At 44.9% G+C, this 20,247-nt stretch overlaps 1 protein-coding gene across 2 annotated transcripts in view; it reads left to right on the top strand.

The window, feature by feature from the left end:
* The window catches only part of LOC123374725 (centromere protein P), a 339,668-nt gene that overhangs the window by 12,321 nt on the left and 307,100 nt on the right, over window positions 1-20,247 (top strand). For both annotated transcript variants that reach the window (XM_045024949.1, XM_045024950.1), the window contains exon 5: window positions 2,584-2,672. In XM_045024949.1, the coding sequence (XP_044880884.1) occupies window positions 2,584-2,672 (89 nt within the window). The remainder of the gene's footprint in view (window positions 1-2,583; window positions 2,673-20,247) is intronic.

Here is a 20,247-nt window from a genome sequence, read left to right on the forward strand (position 1 = left end):
AGATTCTGCCGTATTGTATTTAAACACTTTATACTAACTTTAAACTCTACCACGTCAAATCTCAAGAACATTGAGGGAGTGGTCAAGTAATTAAAAATTGCCTTTTTCCAGAGGACTTTTTTTCCCTTTAAACCTTTTTCAGTGGACCACAAGATGGCGTCTGGGCATAAAATGGTAGTGTCAGTTTCCTGGGATGCCAGTTTTCTGTAAAGATACAATTGCTTACATCCAGTAAATGTGCTAGCAGCTTGTCTGCAGCTCTGTGCCCAGATCTGAGTCTTTTGCTATATGTTTTAATTGATTTTCTTGCCTTATGGTGCTTATTCAACTTCCTGAATTTTATAAAGTATCTTGGCAAGCCTCCTCCTCCAACTCTAGTCATGGCAACATTGGCAATGTCCCTGTCCAAGCAATGCTGAAGAATGTCATGATATGTTTTCACTTGACTCCAGCATTCCCATTACATTTGTTTTCTCTACTTTACCTTCCCATGAGTTCATACTAGCTGGAATAGGAAAAACATTGTTGTACACCCCAGTGCAATGAGAAGTATTAATGCTGCCTGTTTCATGATGTCTTTCCAAGTGGTGTGTTCTAACTTCTAAACTTTCCACTGTCCTTTCCCAAGCTAACTGCTCTGGCATGTTTTAAAACATATAATACAAAGAATTAATTTTTTTCTATTTGAACCTACTTTCTCACTCTGTCTTTGTGAAAGCTAAAGTTGCATACGTTGTTTGAGGTTTTAATTTGGAATACACACTAATCACACTTATTTCTGCAGATATATTTGTATACACATATTCTTGTGAAGTAAAATGAAATTAAGGCAAAATGGATGTCATAAAATATGAAACAAATTCAAGAAATAAAACACAAGGAGAACGATAGAACAAACAAATGATTTTCTTATTCCTCTCTTTAGATCACATTACATTATTTTATTTATTGAGTGGTTGGATGACAAAGTTTTGTTTGTTACACCAGGGGTTCTCAACTTTTTTCTTTCTGACCCCCCCATAAAAACTGCATGGCCTATCTGTGCTACAATAACTGGTTTTCTGCATATAAAAGCCAGGGCCAGCATTAGGGGGTAGCAAGCAGGGGATTTGCCTGGGGCCCCATACCACAGGGACCCCGGCAAAGCTACAGTGCTCAGACTTTGGCTTCAGCCCCAGGTGGTAGGGCTCAGTGCCCCGGGTGGCAGGGCTTTGGGTTTCTGCCATGTGTTATGCTTATAAGAAGCACATGGGAACTTTTTCAGGGGAAAAGGCAATACGCCGCGTTTACTGAAGATACAACAATTAGCATATGCATTCTATCACCCCCCCCCCCCCCCACACACACACACTGTCCCACCAGTCGATGTTATAGTTACTAGTCCGGATCAATCTAGTGGCCAGCTAGGTTGATTATGGGTAGCAAGGAGCCAGGTTCCATCAGTCACGACACGATGCTCCAGGAAAGTCTTGGCAGGATGAATCTGAAGTTTCATGGCAAGGCACCCTGTTTATATAGTGATTTTCCTTCATTGGGACCAATGAGTTTTGCACTCTCATGCTTTAATCAATTGTTGTTTGGCAAGTGCTTGTTTTCTTAAATTGTCCTTCTCATTCTTTATCACAGCTATCCTGTCCCCATTGATAGATGCCTGTCTTATTTTTTACAGTCATCAATCTGCCCTCTTCTGACATTTCAATAGGGGTGTGTTACAGCCTCATGGCGCCCTTGTGTCAGTCCCTCGTTCCTCCCTCGTATATCTAGTTCAGCAATGGCCTTCACATGTATTTCTTAACACATATATTCCTCATGCACACACAAAACAGAAATAATTTACACAGAACATTTTAAACAGGAACATCAAATTGGAATGCACAAGAAAACAATCATGGCATTCTTTTACTTATTTTAAAATCCTAACCCTACAACAAAGTAGTGACCTTAAAACCATCTGTTACTGCCTTGAAATCAGCCCAGACACAGATTCCGGCTAATGCATCTTTACCAAATGGCCCATTAGGTCATTCCTTTCTGCTATTCAAAAAGGGTGGCTGGCAGGATATAATCAAATCAGACACCAATACATTTAATACATGCTACATTATTATCTCATTATTCTTTATCCTTCATTCTAAATCATACAAAATACAAACACAAAATCCTACTACTAGACATGGACCCCAGCAAGTTTAAAGCTGGCCCTGCTTGAGGGACCCCCTGAAACCTGCTCACGGACCCCTCTGATTGAAAACCACTGTGTTATTTGTTAATATTACTTGTTGAAGTCATGCTGGGGGATGAGGAGAATGGGACAGTAATAGATTAAACAGAAAGCAACCCCATGTTATGAAGCATACAAGCACCATCATCTTGTACTTCTTAAAAATTGCCATTTCTCTTCAAGGAAGCATAGGCATTATTCCAATAGGTTGTTACCTTTGTACTATTTATGTGTATCATCAAAGTTTTTTCATATAAGTAGACCTCACTTTAAAATCTGTGTTTAAGGATCTTCTGTAACTAGCAAGTTTATGTATAATTATAAATTAATCTGCATTTTTCTTAATAATTTCTCCAATCTAGAGTAATGAAAGCATATCTGCTGCTGTTACCGACCTTAGCATTATAATGGAATGTGGTGAATATTCGGATTTAAGCAAGTTTGTGTCCAGGTAAGTTTTTTGTTTATGATAAATAAATTATTTTTGTATGGTTGATATGGTTCATTGTACAAGAGAAAGTATTGAGTGGGTTGATTCTTTGGATTTGCTGAAAAAGCTGTGTCATTTTCTTTGCTTGGTAACATGTTGTAATCAGTGGCTCTTAAACACCTTCAGATTACTGGGTTTTATTCAGGAATTAATAGAAGCAATTCTATGGCTTTTGTCATGGCAGGTGGGCAGATTAGATTATTTTTTAAGGCCAGAAAAGTACCATTATGAATTATGAAGCCATATTAAAAATGGAATACATATTTTTCTTGTAATGTGTTTTATAACCTTTGTATTGCTTAGTCCAGAGATAATTTAACTAATTTCAATTAATGTGTAAGAAACCCTTTCATGGACTGCTTTTCTGTTCCAACATAGTTATACATAGGCAAAATGTGTGTGATTGCATCTCCCTTTGGTGATTGACCCTCATAAAGGATAGGAGTCTGTTTCTTATTCCTAGCTAGTTAAGGGACAACTGGTCAAGCAGTCTTGTACAAAGGGATATGTGGTTATCTCAATTTGCATATAAGCTGTAAACAATGTCTTCAGAAAGAGAGAAAAGGAAAGAAGATGAAGAAAATCTGCATCTCAGCACACACAGGTGACAGAAAACAGCATGTAGCATCTTTCCTCACTAGACTCTGTTTCCTTCTGCTCAGCTGGATAGAACTTTGAGGGGGCTGAACTATAAAAGTGAGGGGCAAACACCCCAAGGTATATCTCTCTCTGTGCATCTCCTTCTTTGTACCCTAGAAGACAAATAAACAGCCATTGGACTTTGGGAGAGGGGTCCTGCCCTGTAAAGTTTGGTCAGTAATTCTGTTAGAAGGATGTGGTAAGAATTCACTTTGAATCAAGTATAGTTTAAGTTAGGCCCTAGGAAGTGTTTTAACTTTATTTTTCCTGTAACCATTTCTAACTTTTATGCCTCATTGCTTGTTCTCATTTAAAATCTCATTGTAGTTAAATAAACTTGTTTTATTCTTTAATTGAAACTAATCCAGTGTGTTTAAGTTAAATTGTTTGGGTAACACTATTTAAGGTGGCAAGTTGTTGTGTATTATTCCCTTAAAGGTACAACAGATTTAATATCTCTAGACTGTCCAAGAGAGGGCTGCTCAGTACAATACATATATTTTGGGGAAAATCCAGGACTGGTAGTGTGTTGGGGTCACTCTGCAGAAAGAACCCAGGCTGGTAAAAGCCAGAGTGTGACCAGAGTGTGGCTGGCAGGCTGCAGTTACATACAGACATTTAGGGTGTTATTTGCATGCTGGCAGGCTGCTTGAGTGTGGTCCAGGTGGTAGCTACTGCACTAAGGCATTGTAAGGTGCCCAAGGTGCAGAGCAGCCCCTCACTTGGTTGGATTGCACCCCAGTACGTCACAATCATGCTACCAGCCCTGCCTATGATGGTCTTTTTTTTTAAACAAGTTTAATATTTTTTGTTGAAGTGACTTGTTAAGTATACTACATATTTATCACTCTAATCAGAGAGGTGAGAAGTAATCAGAGGCACCACTGGCATTTGAACCCACAATCTTAGTTTTACTAGACAGTTATTTAACCAGCTAAGCCATGGTATCTAGTGCTACCTGCCATGGATCAGGTGCTTGGTGAGTAAACCGGGAACCCCACCACTTACCAATTGGTAGTGGTGGGGTTGCCAGATACTCACTGGAATGAAAAACAATATCCACAAAGGAGTAATTCCATCTGGTGTTGACTCCTTGCAGACAGTTCTTGGTTGAACAAAAGCTAGGGGAGAAAACTCAACTGAATTCACTGGGGAGAAAGTGTCAGGTGGTTGGCATTGCAACTCAGTTCTGCTCTCTAGCATCTCCTGCATTGGTGCTGGCTTCCAAATATCTTGGTCTTTCATGCCTTTTTGATCCAGTCAGTATTACCAGGAGGGGGGATTTGGTCCTAAGGCAATCCTCTGCCTCCTTATTTTTCTGCCTAGGTGTATTTGCCAAAGGTTTGGGTATGTTGGTTGCACTCTTCAAACTTGCTTGCTGGAATGTGAGGACAGTTTGCATTGTGAGGATGACCTCAGTGAGATCAATGACCCTAGAAAGGTTGCCATCATTGACAGAGAGCTGGAGAAGCTTGACATAGACATAGCCACTCTCTCTGAAGTCAGACTAGTTGATGCAGGCTCTCTATGCGAGATGCGTTATGCCTTCTTTTAGCATGGAAAAAGCAAACGACTATCACAAACATGGGATGGTTTTGCAGTCAGCTTCTTAGCACCCAGGTTCGAATGTCCCACTGCAATATGAGGATGTATTATATCTCTCAGAATATCTTCCATAGGCAGCTTTGCCAACATCATCATTACCTCTGCCCCAGCACTTTATTCCACCTTTCAAGAGAAGGACTTTTTCTATTAGCAGGTAGACAGTGTCACCAGCAAACTACCACTGGGTGAGTGACTATATCTATTGGGATATTTCAATGTTAGAGTCGCCTCTCATCACAAGATGTGGTTGCTATGCCCTCACCACCATGGAGTAGGAAAAATGAATAACAATGGGCAAACACTACAGAAGTACTGTGCATTTCCTATAACTACTTCCAGGGTAGTCATGGCCAGAAGGTCTCCTGGAGACATCCCACATCTGGCCACTGGCACCAACTGGATTTAATTTTCACTCACAGAAAACACCTACAGGATATTCTCCATACTTACAGGTTTTACAGTTCAGACTGTGACACAGACCAGGCTGCAAAATAAGGTTTTCACTAAGGAAATTCCATTATACCAAACAAAACTGTTTGCCCACACATTAACATCAACAACACAAAAGACCAAGGAGGATGTCTTCAACTCACTAAAAATCTCCGGGAAGCTGTGTCCTGCATTGCACCTCCCCTAATTGCTGATGCAGTGTGGAACACACTTAGACTGAATATCCATATAGCTACAATCTTTGCTTTTGGTAAAAAGAATGTACAAGATAAAGATTGGTTTGCAGCATATGCTGAAAAAATGCTTCCAGTTATTGAAGCAAAGTGCACGGCATATCTCCATCACACATGAACCATTGTCCTGGACATGTTCTAACCTCAGAGTGGCCAAGAGCTCATTGCAGTGAAGAGAGAGGCAATGAGCTCAATAATACTGTCTCAGTCTGTATGGAAAAAATACATGTTCTTTCAGAATTGAGATCTAAGAAGTATGTATGATGGAATCAAGAACCCAATAGGTCCTTCAGCTAACAAGACTACCCCATTCAAATCTCTTAATGGAGACATACTTATTAAGACAAACAGATGCAATGTTGTGTGGAACATTATCACAAACTCTATCCATGTGTAACCACTATTTCTGAAGCAGCAGTAAATGCAGTCTCCAGGCTCCAGACCATCAAAGAACTTAATATAGGATCATATGTAAATGAGCTTGAAAAGGAAATTACCTCCCTAGCACCAGAAAAGGCTGCATGAAAAGATGGAATTCCAGCTGAAGTACTGAAACAAGGAGGAAAAGGTGAGCTGAAACAGCTGTACAATATCTTGCTTACCTGTGGGAAGGAAGGAATGATACCACAAGACATGAACAATGCCAACATCATAATGTATGAAAACAAAGGAGATTGGAGTGACTGAAAAACTACAGAGCATTCTATAGAGGAACAACTACAGGAATTTCTGTCCTTAGTGTGGCAGGCAAGGTGCTCGTACGAGTCATTCTCAAAAGACTAATTTTTTGCTGGATATATATATCCAAAGAGTTAGTGTGGTCCTTGCACTAAAGCAACTGCAAGAAAAGTGTCAAGAAAAAGTGAAACCTCTCTATGTGGCCTTCAGAGATCTCACAAAGGTTTTTGACCTGGTCATCAGAAAGGGAATTTCCGATTGTTAGAGAGAATTTGTTGCTCCCAAATTCTCTTCAGTCTGATTTGATCCTTCCATGATTGCATAAACTTAGGCTATAGTCCACTATGATGGTGATCAATCTGGCAGCTTTGAAATCCAGAGTGATTTCAAACAGGAAGATGTTTTGGAACTGACACTTTTTGGTATATCTCTGTGCTGCCTTGTTGTGTTTTCTCATCTAGCACTGAGGATATAGATCTCCACACAACATCAGATGGAAATCTCTTCAACGTTGCATGTTTAAGATAAAAAAACAAAGAAGAGAACTTCTTTTCGGTGATGGCGCAGTGCTCATTGCACACAATGAAAAGGAGCTCTAGCAAGTTTGCAATAGCTTTGTGCTTGTTTGTGATTAACTTGGACTATGTTTCAGTCTAAAGACAATAATGGTTATGGCACAAGATGTGTTGACTGGACCAGACATTTCAATAGCTAATGTCATGTTAGAAGTTGTTCACAAGTTCTGCTATCTGTATCAGTATCAGAGGGGTAGCCGTGTTAGTCTGGATCTGTAAAAAGCAACAGAGTCCTGTGGCACCTTATAGACTAAAAGAAATATTGGAGCATAAGCTTTCGTGGGTGAATACCCACTTCGTCAGACGCATGACGAAGTGAGTATTCACCCACGAAAGCTTATGCTCCAATACTTCTGTCTATAAGGTGCCACAGGACTCTTTGGCCTTGTCTACACTACAAGACTATTTCGAATCTACTTAAGTCGAATTTGTGGATTCGACCTTATGAAGTCGAATTTGTGTATCCACAGTAAATACACTAATTCGAATTTCTGAGTCCACAGTAACGGGGCTGGCGTCGACTTTGGAAGCGGTGCACTGTGGGAAGCTATCCCACAGTTCCCGCAGTCCCCTCTGCCCATTGGAATGCTGGGTAGATCTCCCAATGCCTCCTGGGGGAAAAATGTGTCGAGGGTGCTTTTGGGTAACTGTTGTCATTGAACCGTCAATCACGCCCTCCCTCCCTGAAAGCTCCGGCGGGAAATCTGTTCGCGCCCTTCTCTTGTCAGTTACAGCGCGTACGCCACAGCACTGCGAGCATGGAGCCCGCTGCGATCATCGCTGCACTTATGGCCGTTGTCAACTCCTCGCACCTTATCATCCACCTCTTCCACAGTCAGCTGCTGAGAAATCGGGCGAGGAGGCTCCGGCAGCGCGGTGAGGACAGGAATTCACAGAGTGGCGCAGACCTCTCACAAAGCAGGGTACGCCGCGCCGTGGAGATCATGGTGGCAATGGGTCAAGTTCATGGTGTGGAACGGCGATTCTGGGCCCGGGAAACAAGCATGGACTGGTGGGACCGCATAGTGCTGCAGGTCTGGGATGAATCACAGTGGCTGCGAAACTTCAGGATGCGTAAGGGCACTTTCCTTGAACTCTGTGACTTGCTGTTCCCTGCCCTGAAGCGCCAGGACACCCGGATGCGAGCAGCCCTGAGTGTGCAGAAGCGAGTGGCCATAGCCCTCTGGAAACTTGCAACGCCAGACAGCTACCGGTCAGTAGCGAACCACTTTGGCGTGGGCAAATCTACCGTGGGGGTTGCTGTGATTGAAGTAGCCCACGCAATCGTTGAGCAACTTCTCTCAAAGGTAGTGACTCTCGGAAACGTCCAGGACATCATAGATGGCTTCGCCGCGATGGGATTCCCAAACTGCGGTGGGGCTATAGATGGGACTCACATCCCTATCCTGGCACCAGCCCACCAGGCCAGCGAGTACATTAACCGAAAGGGCTACTTTTCAATGGTGCTGCAAGCACTGGTAGACCATAGGGGACGTTTTACCAACATCTTCGTTGGGTGGGCGGGCAAGGTTCATGGCGCGCGTGTGTTCAGGAACTCTGGTCTGTTTAAACGCCTCCAGGCAGGTACTTTCTTCCCGGACCACAAAATAACGGTTGGGGATGTGCAGATGCCTACAGTGATCCTCGGGGACTCAGCCTACTCGCTAATGCCCTGGCTCATGAAGCCCTATACAGGCGCCTTGGACAGAGAGAAGGAACTCTTCAACTACCGGCTGAGCAAGTGCAGAATGGTGGTGGAGTGTGCTTTCGGACGTCTCAAGGGAAGATGGCGGAGCTTACTGACTCGCTCGGACATCAGCGAAAAGAATATCCCCGTAGTTATTGCTGCTTGCTGTGTGCTACACAATCTCTGTGAGAGCAAGGGTGAGACCTTTTTGTCCGGATGGGAGGTTGAGGCAAATCGCCTGGCTGCAGTTTACGCTCAGCCAGACACCCGTGCCGAGAGAATATCCCAGCGGGAAGCGCTGTGTATCCGGGAGGCTTTGAAAGCAAGTTTCCTCAGAGAGCAGGGTAACCTATGACTCTCGACTTGCTTTCAAGAGAAACTGACCCTGGGCCTGTGTCTGTATGTGTCGATTTCGATCTGCGGTTACATACCCCGTTCTCCAAGTTTCCCCCACTTCCAAAGCACGTTTTAAAGCAAATTAATTGTAACACTCATTATTAATAAATCTTTTTGTTTTACTTTGCATTTCTGTTCAGGTGTTGAAACATGGACGCATACTGTGCTGGGCACGGTGTGCACTGATGTACAGACCGCTTGTTCCATAGAGGAATGACATCCTCCTGCTCCTACATAGGTCTCTGGGGTGGGGGACGGTTGCAAGTGGTTGTGCATGAAGGGGAGGGTTTGCAGGAAGGGGTGGGTTTGCAGGAAGGGGCGAGTGGTGCCTTCTTTGGATAGGGGTTTGGATGACGGCAGTGGGCTGCGGGTTTGGGCGTAGGAAGGGGTGAGGGGTGTGGGGGAAGGGTGAGTATCTGTCCGTGGATGAGGGCTCTTGTTGGGGCTCAGGGCAGCGGAGAGGCTCGTTGCTACGGTGGAAGTGCATGGTAAGGGCAGCGTGCCTTAACATTAAGGGGGTGGCAGGCGCTAGGACCCTGGACAAGCATACACATCACAGAATGACCCGGGGCAGCATACACCACACAGAGTGACCCTGGTGCCTACTGACTGCAGTGTGTGTGTGCCCTGCAGTTGATCATGCCCCCAAGTCTGTACCCTGGTAATGTAGGCTATACCGTGCAATTATAAATCCCCTCCCCCCCCATACACAAAAAAATCCTCTGACACGAAAGACGTGACCGAAACAGTGAATAACAGCAAACAGCTTTTAATAATCTAATACACAGTGGGGGGATGAAACTTGGATTTGGGACTGGGTGAGCCTGTAAGGGAAGCACTTCTACAAATTTATAGCGTGAGAGGTGTGTGGTACATTAGCGCTATGCAGTGGTGCAGTGACAGTTCTCACGGCCCCTACCGCCCCTCCGTCTTGTACTTTTGGGTGAGGGGGGGCAGGACTTCTTGGCGGGGGAGGGCGGTTGCAGATACACTGCAGGGGGGCTCTGTCCTCCTGCCTGCGGTCCTGCAGAACATCAACAAGGCGCCGGAGCGTGTCCGTTTGCTCCCTCATTAGCCCAAGCAGCGTTTGAGTCGCCTGCTGGTCTTCCTGCCGCCACCTATCCTCCCGTTCGATGTGTGTGCGATGCTGTTGACATAGGGTCTCCCTCCACTGTCTCTGCTCTGCCGCCTCGGCTCTGGAGCAGGCCATCAGTTCCGCGAACATCTCGTCCCTAGTCTTTTTCTTTCACCGCCTAATCTGCGCCAGCCTCTGCGAGGGGGATGTCGGGGCAGTCCGGGAAAGAGCCGAAGCTGTGTGATGGGAAAAGTAAGTGATTTCCTTGAACAGATACATGTTTGCGAACAGTGAACACAGTCTAGTCAGTTTCTCTGAACAAGACCATACAGGGCAACAAGTCTCACGAGATCTCAGGACAAGTTCGAGATTTCGGAATACGCTCTCATTGGCTGCGGCATTGCACAGGAGAGCAGACAAGTGGGGAGAGACAGCTGAATCCGTCTAGCAGACAGTCCTGGTAAGCCTTACAGTACATTCTGCTTATCAGTTAATGGATAGCTGTGCCCTCCCGCTAAAGGCAATCTGGAAATCATATACTCTGACCCTTTTCCAGCCACTCCCGCCAGTGCACGGGAAAGATCAATGTATGCTTTTCCTATATGGCCTACAACACGTGGCTGTTAAGCGATGGTCATTGTTATGCAAAGTAAAAGTCAACCATTCACAACAGTAACAATACACTAATTGCCCTAATTAGATGCAGCATTTCATGAACGAGATCACCCTGAGGCGGGTCCCTCGGAGTCACAAAGAGCGGATGCTAAGGGAAGCCCTGCAGAGACCAGGACCATACGCGGCCATGCTTGTGGAGGCGATGATTCCCATGTACATAAGGATGTCCTGGCGCGGAAGAGTGTGCTTCCACGGAGCACCCAACAAGGCACCTCTCCCCAGGAACCTCCTGCGGAGGCTTTTCGAGGACCTCTATGAGACCTTTGTTGAATTGTCCCTGGAGGATTATTGTTCAATCCCTATATGTGTGGACCTACTTTTCATATAGTTTTTCATTGAAAATTTTATATATAGTATTTCTATTTTTTTATACCTGTTTTATAAAAAAATAAATGTTTACATGTTTATAGCACTTACCGCCTGATCCTTCCCCTGATTCAGAGTCCGGGTTAACGGCCGGGGAGGGTTGGTAGGGGATCTCTGTGAGGGTGATGAAGAGATCCTGGCTGTCAGGGAAAGCGGTATTGTGTTCGCTGTCGCCTGCACCGTCCTCCACAGACCCTTCCTCATCTTCCCCATCGGCGAACATCGAGGAGGAACTGTCCAGGTTCACTATGCCATCCACTGAGTCCACGGTCACTGGTGGGGCAGTGGTGGCAGACCCACCTAGAATGGCATGCAGTGCCTCGTAGAAGCGGCATGTCTGGGGCTGGGCTCCGGAGCGTCCGTTTGCCGCTCTGACTTTTTGGTAGCCTTGTCTCAGGTCCTTGATTTTCACGCGGCACTGCATTGCATCCCGGCTGTATCCTTTCTCTATCATTGCTTTAGAGACCTTCTCGAAGGTCTTTGCATTCCGCTTGTTGGAGCGCAGCTCCGACAGCACAGACTCCTCGCCCCACACACCGATCAGATCCAGGACTTCCCGGTCTGTCCATGCTGGGGACCTCTTTCTATTCTTGGATTGGCCGGACTCCTCTGCTGGAGAGCTCTGCATCGTTGCAGGTGCTGCGGAGCTCGCCCCGATGTCCAGCCAGGACGTCAGATTCAAAGTGCCCAGACAGGAAAAGGAATTCAAATTTTCCCGGGTCATTTCCTGTGTGGCTGGTCAGAGAATCCAAGCTCGGACTGCTGTCCAGAGCGTCAACAGAGTGGTGCACTGTGGGATAGCTCCCGGAGCTACTAAGTTCGATTTGCATCCACACCTAGCCTAATTCGAGCTAGCCATGTCGAATTTAGCGTTACTCCACCTGTCGGGGTGGAGTACCGAATTCGAACTAAAGAGCCCTCTAGTTCGAATTAAATGGCTTCCTGGTGTGGACGGTTGAGCGGTTAGTTCGAAGTAACGCTGCTAAATTCGATTTAAAGTCCTAGTGTAGACCAGGCCTAAGTCACTATCTGTATCAGATAACTTATCTCTAGATGTTGAGCTTAATTCTTGCATCATAAAGGCAGCTACCTCATTTGGCTAACTGACCAAATGTGTATGGGATAATAGGAAACTACCATTTGAACACCAAGATATGTGCCTACTACACTGTGTTCTGAGCATGCAGCTGTATGGTGGTGAGACCTGGACCACTTACAGCAGGCATGAGAGAACGCTAAACACTACACCCACAGTCTTCATCATGTTCTAAATCAGGGGTTGGCAACCTTTCAGAAGTGGTGTGCCGAGTCTTCATTTATTCATTCTAATTTAAGGTTTTGCGTGCCAGTAATACATTTTAACATTTTTAGAAGGTCTCTTTCTATAGGTCTATAATATATAACTAAACTATTGTTGTATGTAAAGTAAATGAGGCTTTTAAAATGTTTAAGAAGCTTCATTAAAAGTTAAATTAAAATGCAGAGCCCTCTGGACCGGTGGCCAGGACCCAGGCAGTGTGAGTGCCACTAAAAATCAGCTCGCGTGCCACCTTTGGCACACGTGTCATCGGTTGCCTACTCCTGTTCTAAATATTAAGTGTGAAACCAAAGTTCCTGACGCTGAAGTACTTGAGAAAGCAAAATTGTGTTTTTGAACACAGATGTCTCTGTGGGCTTGATCAATTGTACTGGATGGACGATAGACATGTTGTATCAATTGTACTGTATGGATAGACATGTTCTCTTGTATGGAGAACTTGTGGATGCTCCAAGGCCACTGGACCAATCTAGTCTCAGATTCATGAATGTTTGCAAGAGGGACTTGAAAGCATTCAACATGAACATGAACTTTAGCGTCCACAAGATGGGGACCTGCATGGACTCCTCTAAACTAAAATCCTAGTTCAGATTTGGTACGCTGCCACCAGCTAGAAATTCCAGTGTCTAGCACACTCCCTGTTCCCCCAAAACTTTCCCTGGGGAACACAGATCCAAGCTCCTTGGGTCTTAACACAAAGGGAAATAGCCCATTCCCCCCTCTCCCCCTCCCTTATCCGTCGGGAGAGATCACCTTGATTCAAACAAAGAGGGATTCTCTTTCCCTCCTCCTCTTCCCCTGAGATTCCAAACAAGGGAAGAAATCAATCAGGTTCCAAAAAGAAAAGATTTTATTAAAAGAAAGAAAGAAAGTACACTATCTCTGTAATACCAGGATGAAAAGATTACAGGGTCTAACTTATAAAACTGGAGAGACTTCCCTCCCCCCTTTTCTCAGGATAATTAAAAGTAACAGCAAACAGAAATAAAGAGATTTCTCCAGCCAACACACATTTGCAAATACAGAAATTAATTATAAGACTAATCCGCCTTTCTAATACTCACTATACTGAATAGAAGAACTACTTCAGGAAACTTGGAGAGCCTGGAGATACGTCTGGCCCCTCTTAGATCCAAAGAGAGAACACCCCCAGAAACAAACGCAAACAAAGACTTCCCTCCACAGAGATTTGAAATTATCTTGTCCCTTGATTGGTCCTCTGGTCAGGTGTCCGTCAGGTTACTGAGCTTGTTAACCCTTTACAGCAGGGGTCCCCAACCTTTTGAGGACCAGGGACCGGTCGGGAGCGCTCGTCCCGCGGCTCAGCCGGACCGCCCGCAGGCGTGCCTGCAGGAGGTCCACCGGCTCCGGTTGAGCTGCCGCAGGCATGACTGCGGACGGTTCGCTGGTCGCGCGGCTCAGCTGGACCGCCCGCAGGCACGGCTGCGGCAGCTCAACCGGAGCCGGTGGACCGCCCGCAGGCGTGCCTGCGGGCGGTCCAGCTGAGCCGCGCAACCAGCGAACCGTCCGCAGTCATGCCTGCGGGAGGTCTACCGGAGCCCCGGGAGCAGCGGACCTCCCGCAGGCATGACTGCGGAGGGAGCGCTCGTCCCGCGGCTCGGGTAGACCTCCCGCAGGCACGCCTGCGGGAGGTCCACTGAGTCGGTTTGCGGCCCAGTTTCTAAGAGGCCGTGGACCGGTACTGGGCCGCGGACCGGGGGTTGGGGACCCCTGCTTTACAGGTAAAGAGACCTTAACTCTTAACTATCTGTTTATGACACCACTGGACTAATCTAGTCTCAGATTCATAAATGTTTGCAAGAGGGACTTGAAAGCATTCAACATGAACACTGTAAACAGAAAAGATGCAGCTAGCAACAGGCCACATGGTGGGCTGAGCTGGACCAGGATGACAAAGAGGCTGAAGAAGGGTATTGAGGGAAAGAAAAGTGAAGAGAGCAAAGAGGAAAGTGCAGCAAGTCTCAAGCACTAGTAGTGGGCCAGCATCTTCATTTGGATCAGTCCCATGTACCTGCACTATTTGTGGCAAGGACTGTTGCTCAAGAAGTGGACTCTGTAGCCAATTGCAATGCTGCAGTATGACACACAGTAACTGAACTGCTTTGGTGCTTACACCATCGTATTTAGAGACAGACAGCTGCCATGAGATCAAGGGGGTTAGAACAGAAATCAGAACCATTTTGTTTATCTTTAAAGTACCTCTGGGATAAAATGTGTAGTGTAAGTAGTTCTTGTTAGAGATAAGTGTAATGAGTCTAGCATTGGGCTAAACTCTCCTCACATCTTTATTAAGCTATCTCAGTCCTGATGCTCAGTATGTCTGCTCTTGCACTGTTGTGTGATGGTGTGTCACCCCATACAAGATTTGAAAGGGGTTCAGGTGGCCAGGGGAGCCAATTGATTCTCCAGGCTGCACCTGGAGGAGGAGCCAGGGAGCAGGGATTAATTAGATGAGGCTCAGCCGGATGGGAAAAGAAGGGGCTTGTAGAAATCCCAGGAACTGAGAGCAGCTAGGGGCTGCAGGGAAGTAGTCTAGAGTCACTCCCTGGGTGAAGAGGTGTGTGTTTGGGACTATATAGAGGGTAGTCTACAGTTACTCCCTGGGAGGAGAGAGAGCCAGAAAGGTAAGAACATAAGAACGGCCATACTGGGTCAGACCAAAGGTCCATCAAGCCCAGTATCCTGTCCTCTGACAGTGGCCAATGGCAGGTGCCCCAAAGGGAATGAACAGACAGGTTATCATCAAGTGATCCGTGCCCTGTCACCCAGTCCCAGCTTCTGGCAAACAGAAGCTACGGACACCATGCCTATCCTGGCTAATAGTTATTGAATCTATCTAGCTCTTCCATGAATGTATCTAGCTCCCATTTGAATCCCATTATAGTATTGGCATTCACAACGCCCTCTGGCAAGGCGTTCCAGAGGTTGACAGTGCGTTGCGCGAAAAAATACTTTCTTGTGTCTGTTTTAAACCTGCTACTTATTAATTTCATTTGGTGGCCCCTTGTTCTTGTGTTATGAGAAGGAGTTAATAACACTTCCTTATTTACTTTCTCTATACCACTCATGATTTTATAGACCTCTATCATATCCCCCCCAGTCGCCTCTTTTCCAAGTTGAAAAGTCCCAGTCTTATTAATCTCTCCGCATACGGAAGCCGTTCTATACCCCTAATAATTTCTGTTGCCCTTTTCTGAACCTTTTCCAAATCTAACGTATCTTTTTTGAGATGGGGTGACCACATCTGCATGCAGTATTGAAGATGTGGGAGTACCATGGATTTATATAGAGGCATTGATATTTTCTGTCTTATTATCTATCCCTTTCTTAATGATTCCCAACATTCTGTTTGCTTTTTTGACTGCCACTGCACATTGAGTGGATGATTTCAGAGAACTATGCACAATGACACCAAGATCTCTTTCTTGAGTGGTAACAGCTAATTTAGACCCCATCATTGTATACGTATAGTTAGGATTATGTTTTCCAATGTGCATTGCTTTGCATTTATCAACATTAATTAATTAATTAATCAACATTACTTAATTAAAGGTAGGCAAGGGTCACGGGAAAAGCAACAAGGAATTGGATAGGGCAGACCTTGGCTGTTGAAGTGAGGACCCCTAAGCTGGAAACTGGAGTAGAGGGTGGGCCTGGATTCCCCTAGCAGCCGCTGGGGAAGTGGTGCCGACCACACATGGAAAGTGGACTGCCTGGGGCAGTTCGCCTTAGAAGACTTTGAGGACGTAAGGGGAGGACTTTGGGGACCTGGCCATGGGGCCCAGTCACAAATATGCAGCTCCTGGAGCTAGAGGGGCAGGAGAGAGAGAGGATCTTGGGTGGAGAGGCTGCTGGAGGAGGGCCCAGCTAACCCCAGAGTGGCCAGGAGGAGTTGCCTCTAGCAGTGAGTAGACCACATGACGGAATAGTAATCTAATTTATTGCATAAATTACCCTTTCAGGGTTTTTATTTTTGACACTTTGAGAATGGCTTCAGCTTTGTTTGTATTTCCTAACTAGTTAAACTTTGACTCTGTCAGTAGAATGCAGCATTTTGTGCTCTATCTACAACACATCTGTATTATATTAAACTTTGCATGGGCTTAGTTGTGTGGGTGGATGCGTAGTGTGATGGTGGTGTTCTGTTGTGTGTGTGAGAGAGAGAAGGGGAACCCCATGAGACAATCATTCTTACCACAGCTGTAAGAGTCAATTCTTGTTTTTATATCTGGTGCAAAAAGTCATGAGTACTGTGCTGAGTTAATTTTTTTTCTTTGAAAGTAGTTAAGGGATCCTGTTTCTTTTATAATGGATTTTGTTTCTTACATACTTTTTGTTTTTACTGATTAATACACTTTTGTAAAAGTAGTATAGAAATTGGATATTTTCTATACTATTTTATTGTGGCCTGATAGGGAGTTACTGTGTTGTTAAATGTGTCTTCTGTTTCTTGGATAACTTCTCTGTCACATGCACAATAGCTTTTGAGCCCAGTTCTTTCTGTAGTTAATGGAAATTTTTTTTAATCCACTCTGGTTCTCTTCTGATAAATTCTTTCCAAAACAGTCTTAAATCATATGAGTTCTCTTACAGATCTAGCTATTTCTTTGAAAATTGTTCTTGGTACTTAAGGATACACACAGGATTTGGAGTTACCATTACAAAAAACACAACACTGTAGTGCCAATACTTCATATCATTATTAAGCTAACCAATAAATTGTTGTTTATATTGTTGGTCTATCAGAACTCCAAGTAATATGAAGGGGTCTCCTACAATGTTAGGAACACTTCGAGAATAATTTCCAAACTGGCAAAAATGAGTGATTGTAATGTGGCATTTCACTCTCTGAAATGAATGAACAAAGTAACTGTGGGAATGGAGGGTTGGGGGAGACCTAGTTAACTTCAGTGCTGTGAATTATTTCTTGTGAAAATAATTGACTTTCCATTGTTTTTCAGACTTCTGAAAACCTTGACAGTTGAATGAGTCTGAGAGTTGAAATATTTTGCTTCAGATTCTCCTGCTTACCCTTCAAAAATTTAGATTTTATGTACTTGTTTCCTTCACTCCCTCTGACACTGCAGAAAGTCACTTATATTACATCTGTACCATCAAAGACAATACTCATTTTGTATTTGGTACAGTAATATGGTTCACTGTCTCAATATAGCAAACATTACATCTTGACCTATATGTGTATACTTGGGCATGTCTACACTTGAAACTTGCTGTATGTTTTGTCCATACATGTTAAGTGACCCTTAACAAGTATTGCATGAGCAATGCATATGCACCACATTGTTACTCCTTGATTAAGGTAAATTTGCCTTATATCATTGCTGCCACACAGCAAAGTGGTTGAAAACAAGTGCTTAGCATTCAGGTCTAGCATCCCATGGTGCATTGCTCTGCAACTGTAGTTTATGCATTTTGGGATTTTTTGCATATCTGTTGTGGGATACCTACTAGAAGGCAGTGGAATTTTGGGACTTGGGGTCAAATTAAGTAATTCCCAAGACTGCTCTTCTTTCATCCCATCATCCATCTGTATTTTGTGAGCCAGTGCCATTTTCAACTGTCTGGAAGCATGGAGGAGGCATTGCTAAGCACTGTTATCCTCATGGTGGTAAATATGAATAGGTTGTTGCACAAATACCTGAATTTGTGCAATTACTTAAGGAACAGGGCCTCTTAGGAGGAGGCTGAAATCGAGCAACACATCTCCTTGATGTTTTCCTGGAACGACTTCACTTGGTGACATGCTGCTTTTTGTGCTCTAGCAATGATGGGTGGGACAGGATAGTGCTGTAGACCTAGGATGACCAGCAGTGGTGGCAGAACTTTAGAATGTCCTAAGACACTTTCTTGGAAATCTGTGCAGAGTTTGCCCCAGAGTCTCAACAGCAGAACACCTAGATGAGAGCTGCCCTCAGCCTGGCCATCGTCATTTGGAATCTCCCTACTCTTGATTGCTACCTGTCAGTAAGCTAACCAGTTTGTTGTCAGTGGATCAACCATCTCATGGACTCATAGACTTAAAGGCTTGAAGGGACTTCACCTACTCATTCCTGTAATAGACCTATAACCTCTGGCTGAATTGCTGAAGTCTTCAAATCTTGATTTAAAGACTTGAAGTTACAGAGACTCCAGCATTTACTCTAGTTCAAATCAGCAAGTGACCCATGTCCCATGCTGCAGAAAGGAAGATGAAACCCCTCCATGGTCTCTGCCATTGTGACCCAGGGGAAATTTCCTTCCCAACCTTGAATAGGGCAATCTGTTAGAGCCTCAGCACGTGGGTGAGACTTATCAGCCAGACACCTGGGAAGGAAGTCTCAGTAGTAACTCAGAGCCCTCCATGTCTAATCATAGAATCTCAGGGTTGGAAGGGACCTCAGGAGATCATCTAGTCCAACCCCCTGCTCAAAGCAGGACCAAACCCAACTAAATCATCCCAGCCAGGGCTTTGTCAAGCCTGACCTTAAAAACCTCTAAGGAAGGAGATTCCACCACCTCCCTAGGTAACCCATTCCAGTGCTTCACCACCCTACTAGTGAAAAAGTTTTTCCTAATATCCAATCTAAACCTCCCCCTCTGCAACTTGAGACCATTACTCCTTGTTCTGTCATCTTCTACCACTGAGAACAGTCTAGATCCATCCTCTTTGGAACCCCCTTTCAGGTAGTTGAAAGCAACTATCAAATCCCCCCTCATTCTTCTCTTCTGCATCCCATCCCTAGTCGTTGGAAATACTTGCTAATAGAAGATGCAGATGGGCCATGTAACATTGTAGGCAACCTCATCATACCATCCCCTCCATAAACTTATCAAGCTCCTTCTTCAAACAAGTTAGATTTTTTTGCCCCCTCTGCTCCCCTTGGAAGGCTGTTCGAGAACTTCACCCCTCTTAGTTAGAAACCTTAATCTAAATTTCCAATTTGACAAGCAACAAGACCAAAAGAATGCCACCATAGCTAAACAGCAGAGTAAAAGAGGTGGTTAAAGGCAAAAGGGCATCCTTTAAAAATTGGAAGTTAAACTGAGGAAATCAAAACGAGCATAAACTCTGGCAAGTCAAGTTAAAAATATAATTGGCCAAAAAAAGAATTTGAAGAGCAGTTAGCAAAAGATGCAGACTAACATTTTTTTTTTTAAGTATATCAGAATCAGGAAGCCTACCAAAAAATTAGTGGGTCGCTGGATAATTAAGGTGCTAAATGAGCACTGAAGAAAGACAAAGCCATTGCCAAGAAGCTAAATGAGTTCTTTGCATTGGTCTTCACTGCAGAGGATGTGAGGAAGATTCCCATACCTGAGCCATTCTTTTTAGGTGACAGATCTGAGGTCATTGCAATGTTGGATTTACAATCAGAATTAAAATTGGAGAAGGCCAAACCAAATAGGAAATACTTTTCTTCTTTATCCAATAAAGATTCATCCATGCCTCTAATCCAGTGGTCACCAACCGGTCGAGGTCGATTGTGGAGACTCTCCCAGTCGATCGCATCTCCAGTAGTGCAGGGGGGCTGCTGCTAAGGCAGGCTCTCTGCCTGCCCTGCCCCACTCCCATGGCCGGGGGGGGAGGGGGCAGGGGTCTCCGCGCACTGCTCCTGCCTCCAAGTACTGCCCCTGTAGCTCCCATTGGCCAGGAACAGGGAACTGTGGCTAATGGGAGCTGCAGGGGCAGGGGCTGCAGAGAGGGGTAGTGCATGGAGCCGCGCCGCGTTGGTCCCTTCTGGGAGCAGCGTGGGGCCAGGTCTGCCTCCCCCTTCGATGGGCAGGTTCTGAATGTCTCTGCAGCATTAAGACCCAGAG

Source organism: Mauremys mutica, chromosome 7 (genome assembly GCF_020497125.1).
Source record: "Mauremys mutica isolate MM-2020 ecotype Southern chromosome 7, ASM2049712v1, whole genome shotgun sequence".
NCBI classification, from domain to species: Eukaryota; Metazoa; Chordata; order Testudines; family Geoemydidae; genus Mauremys; species Mauremys mutica.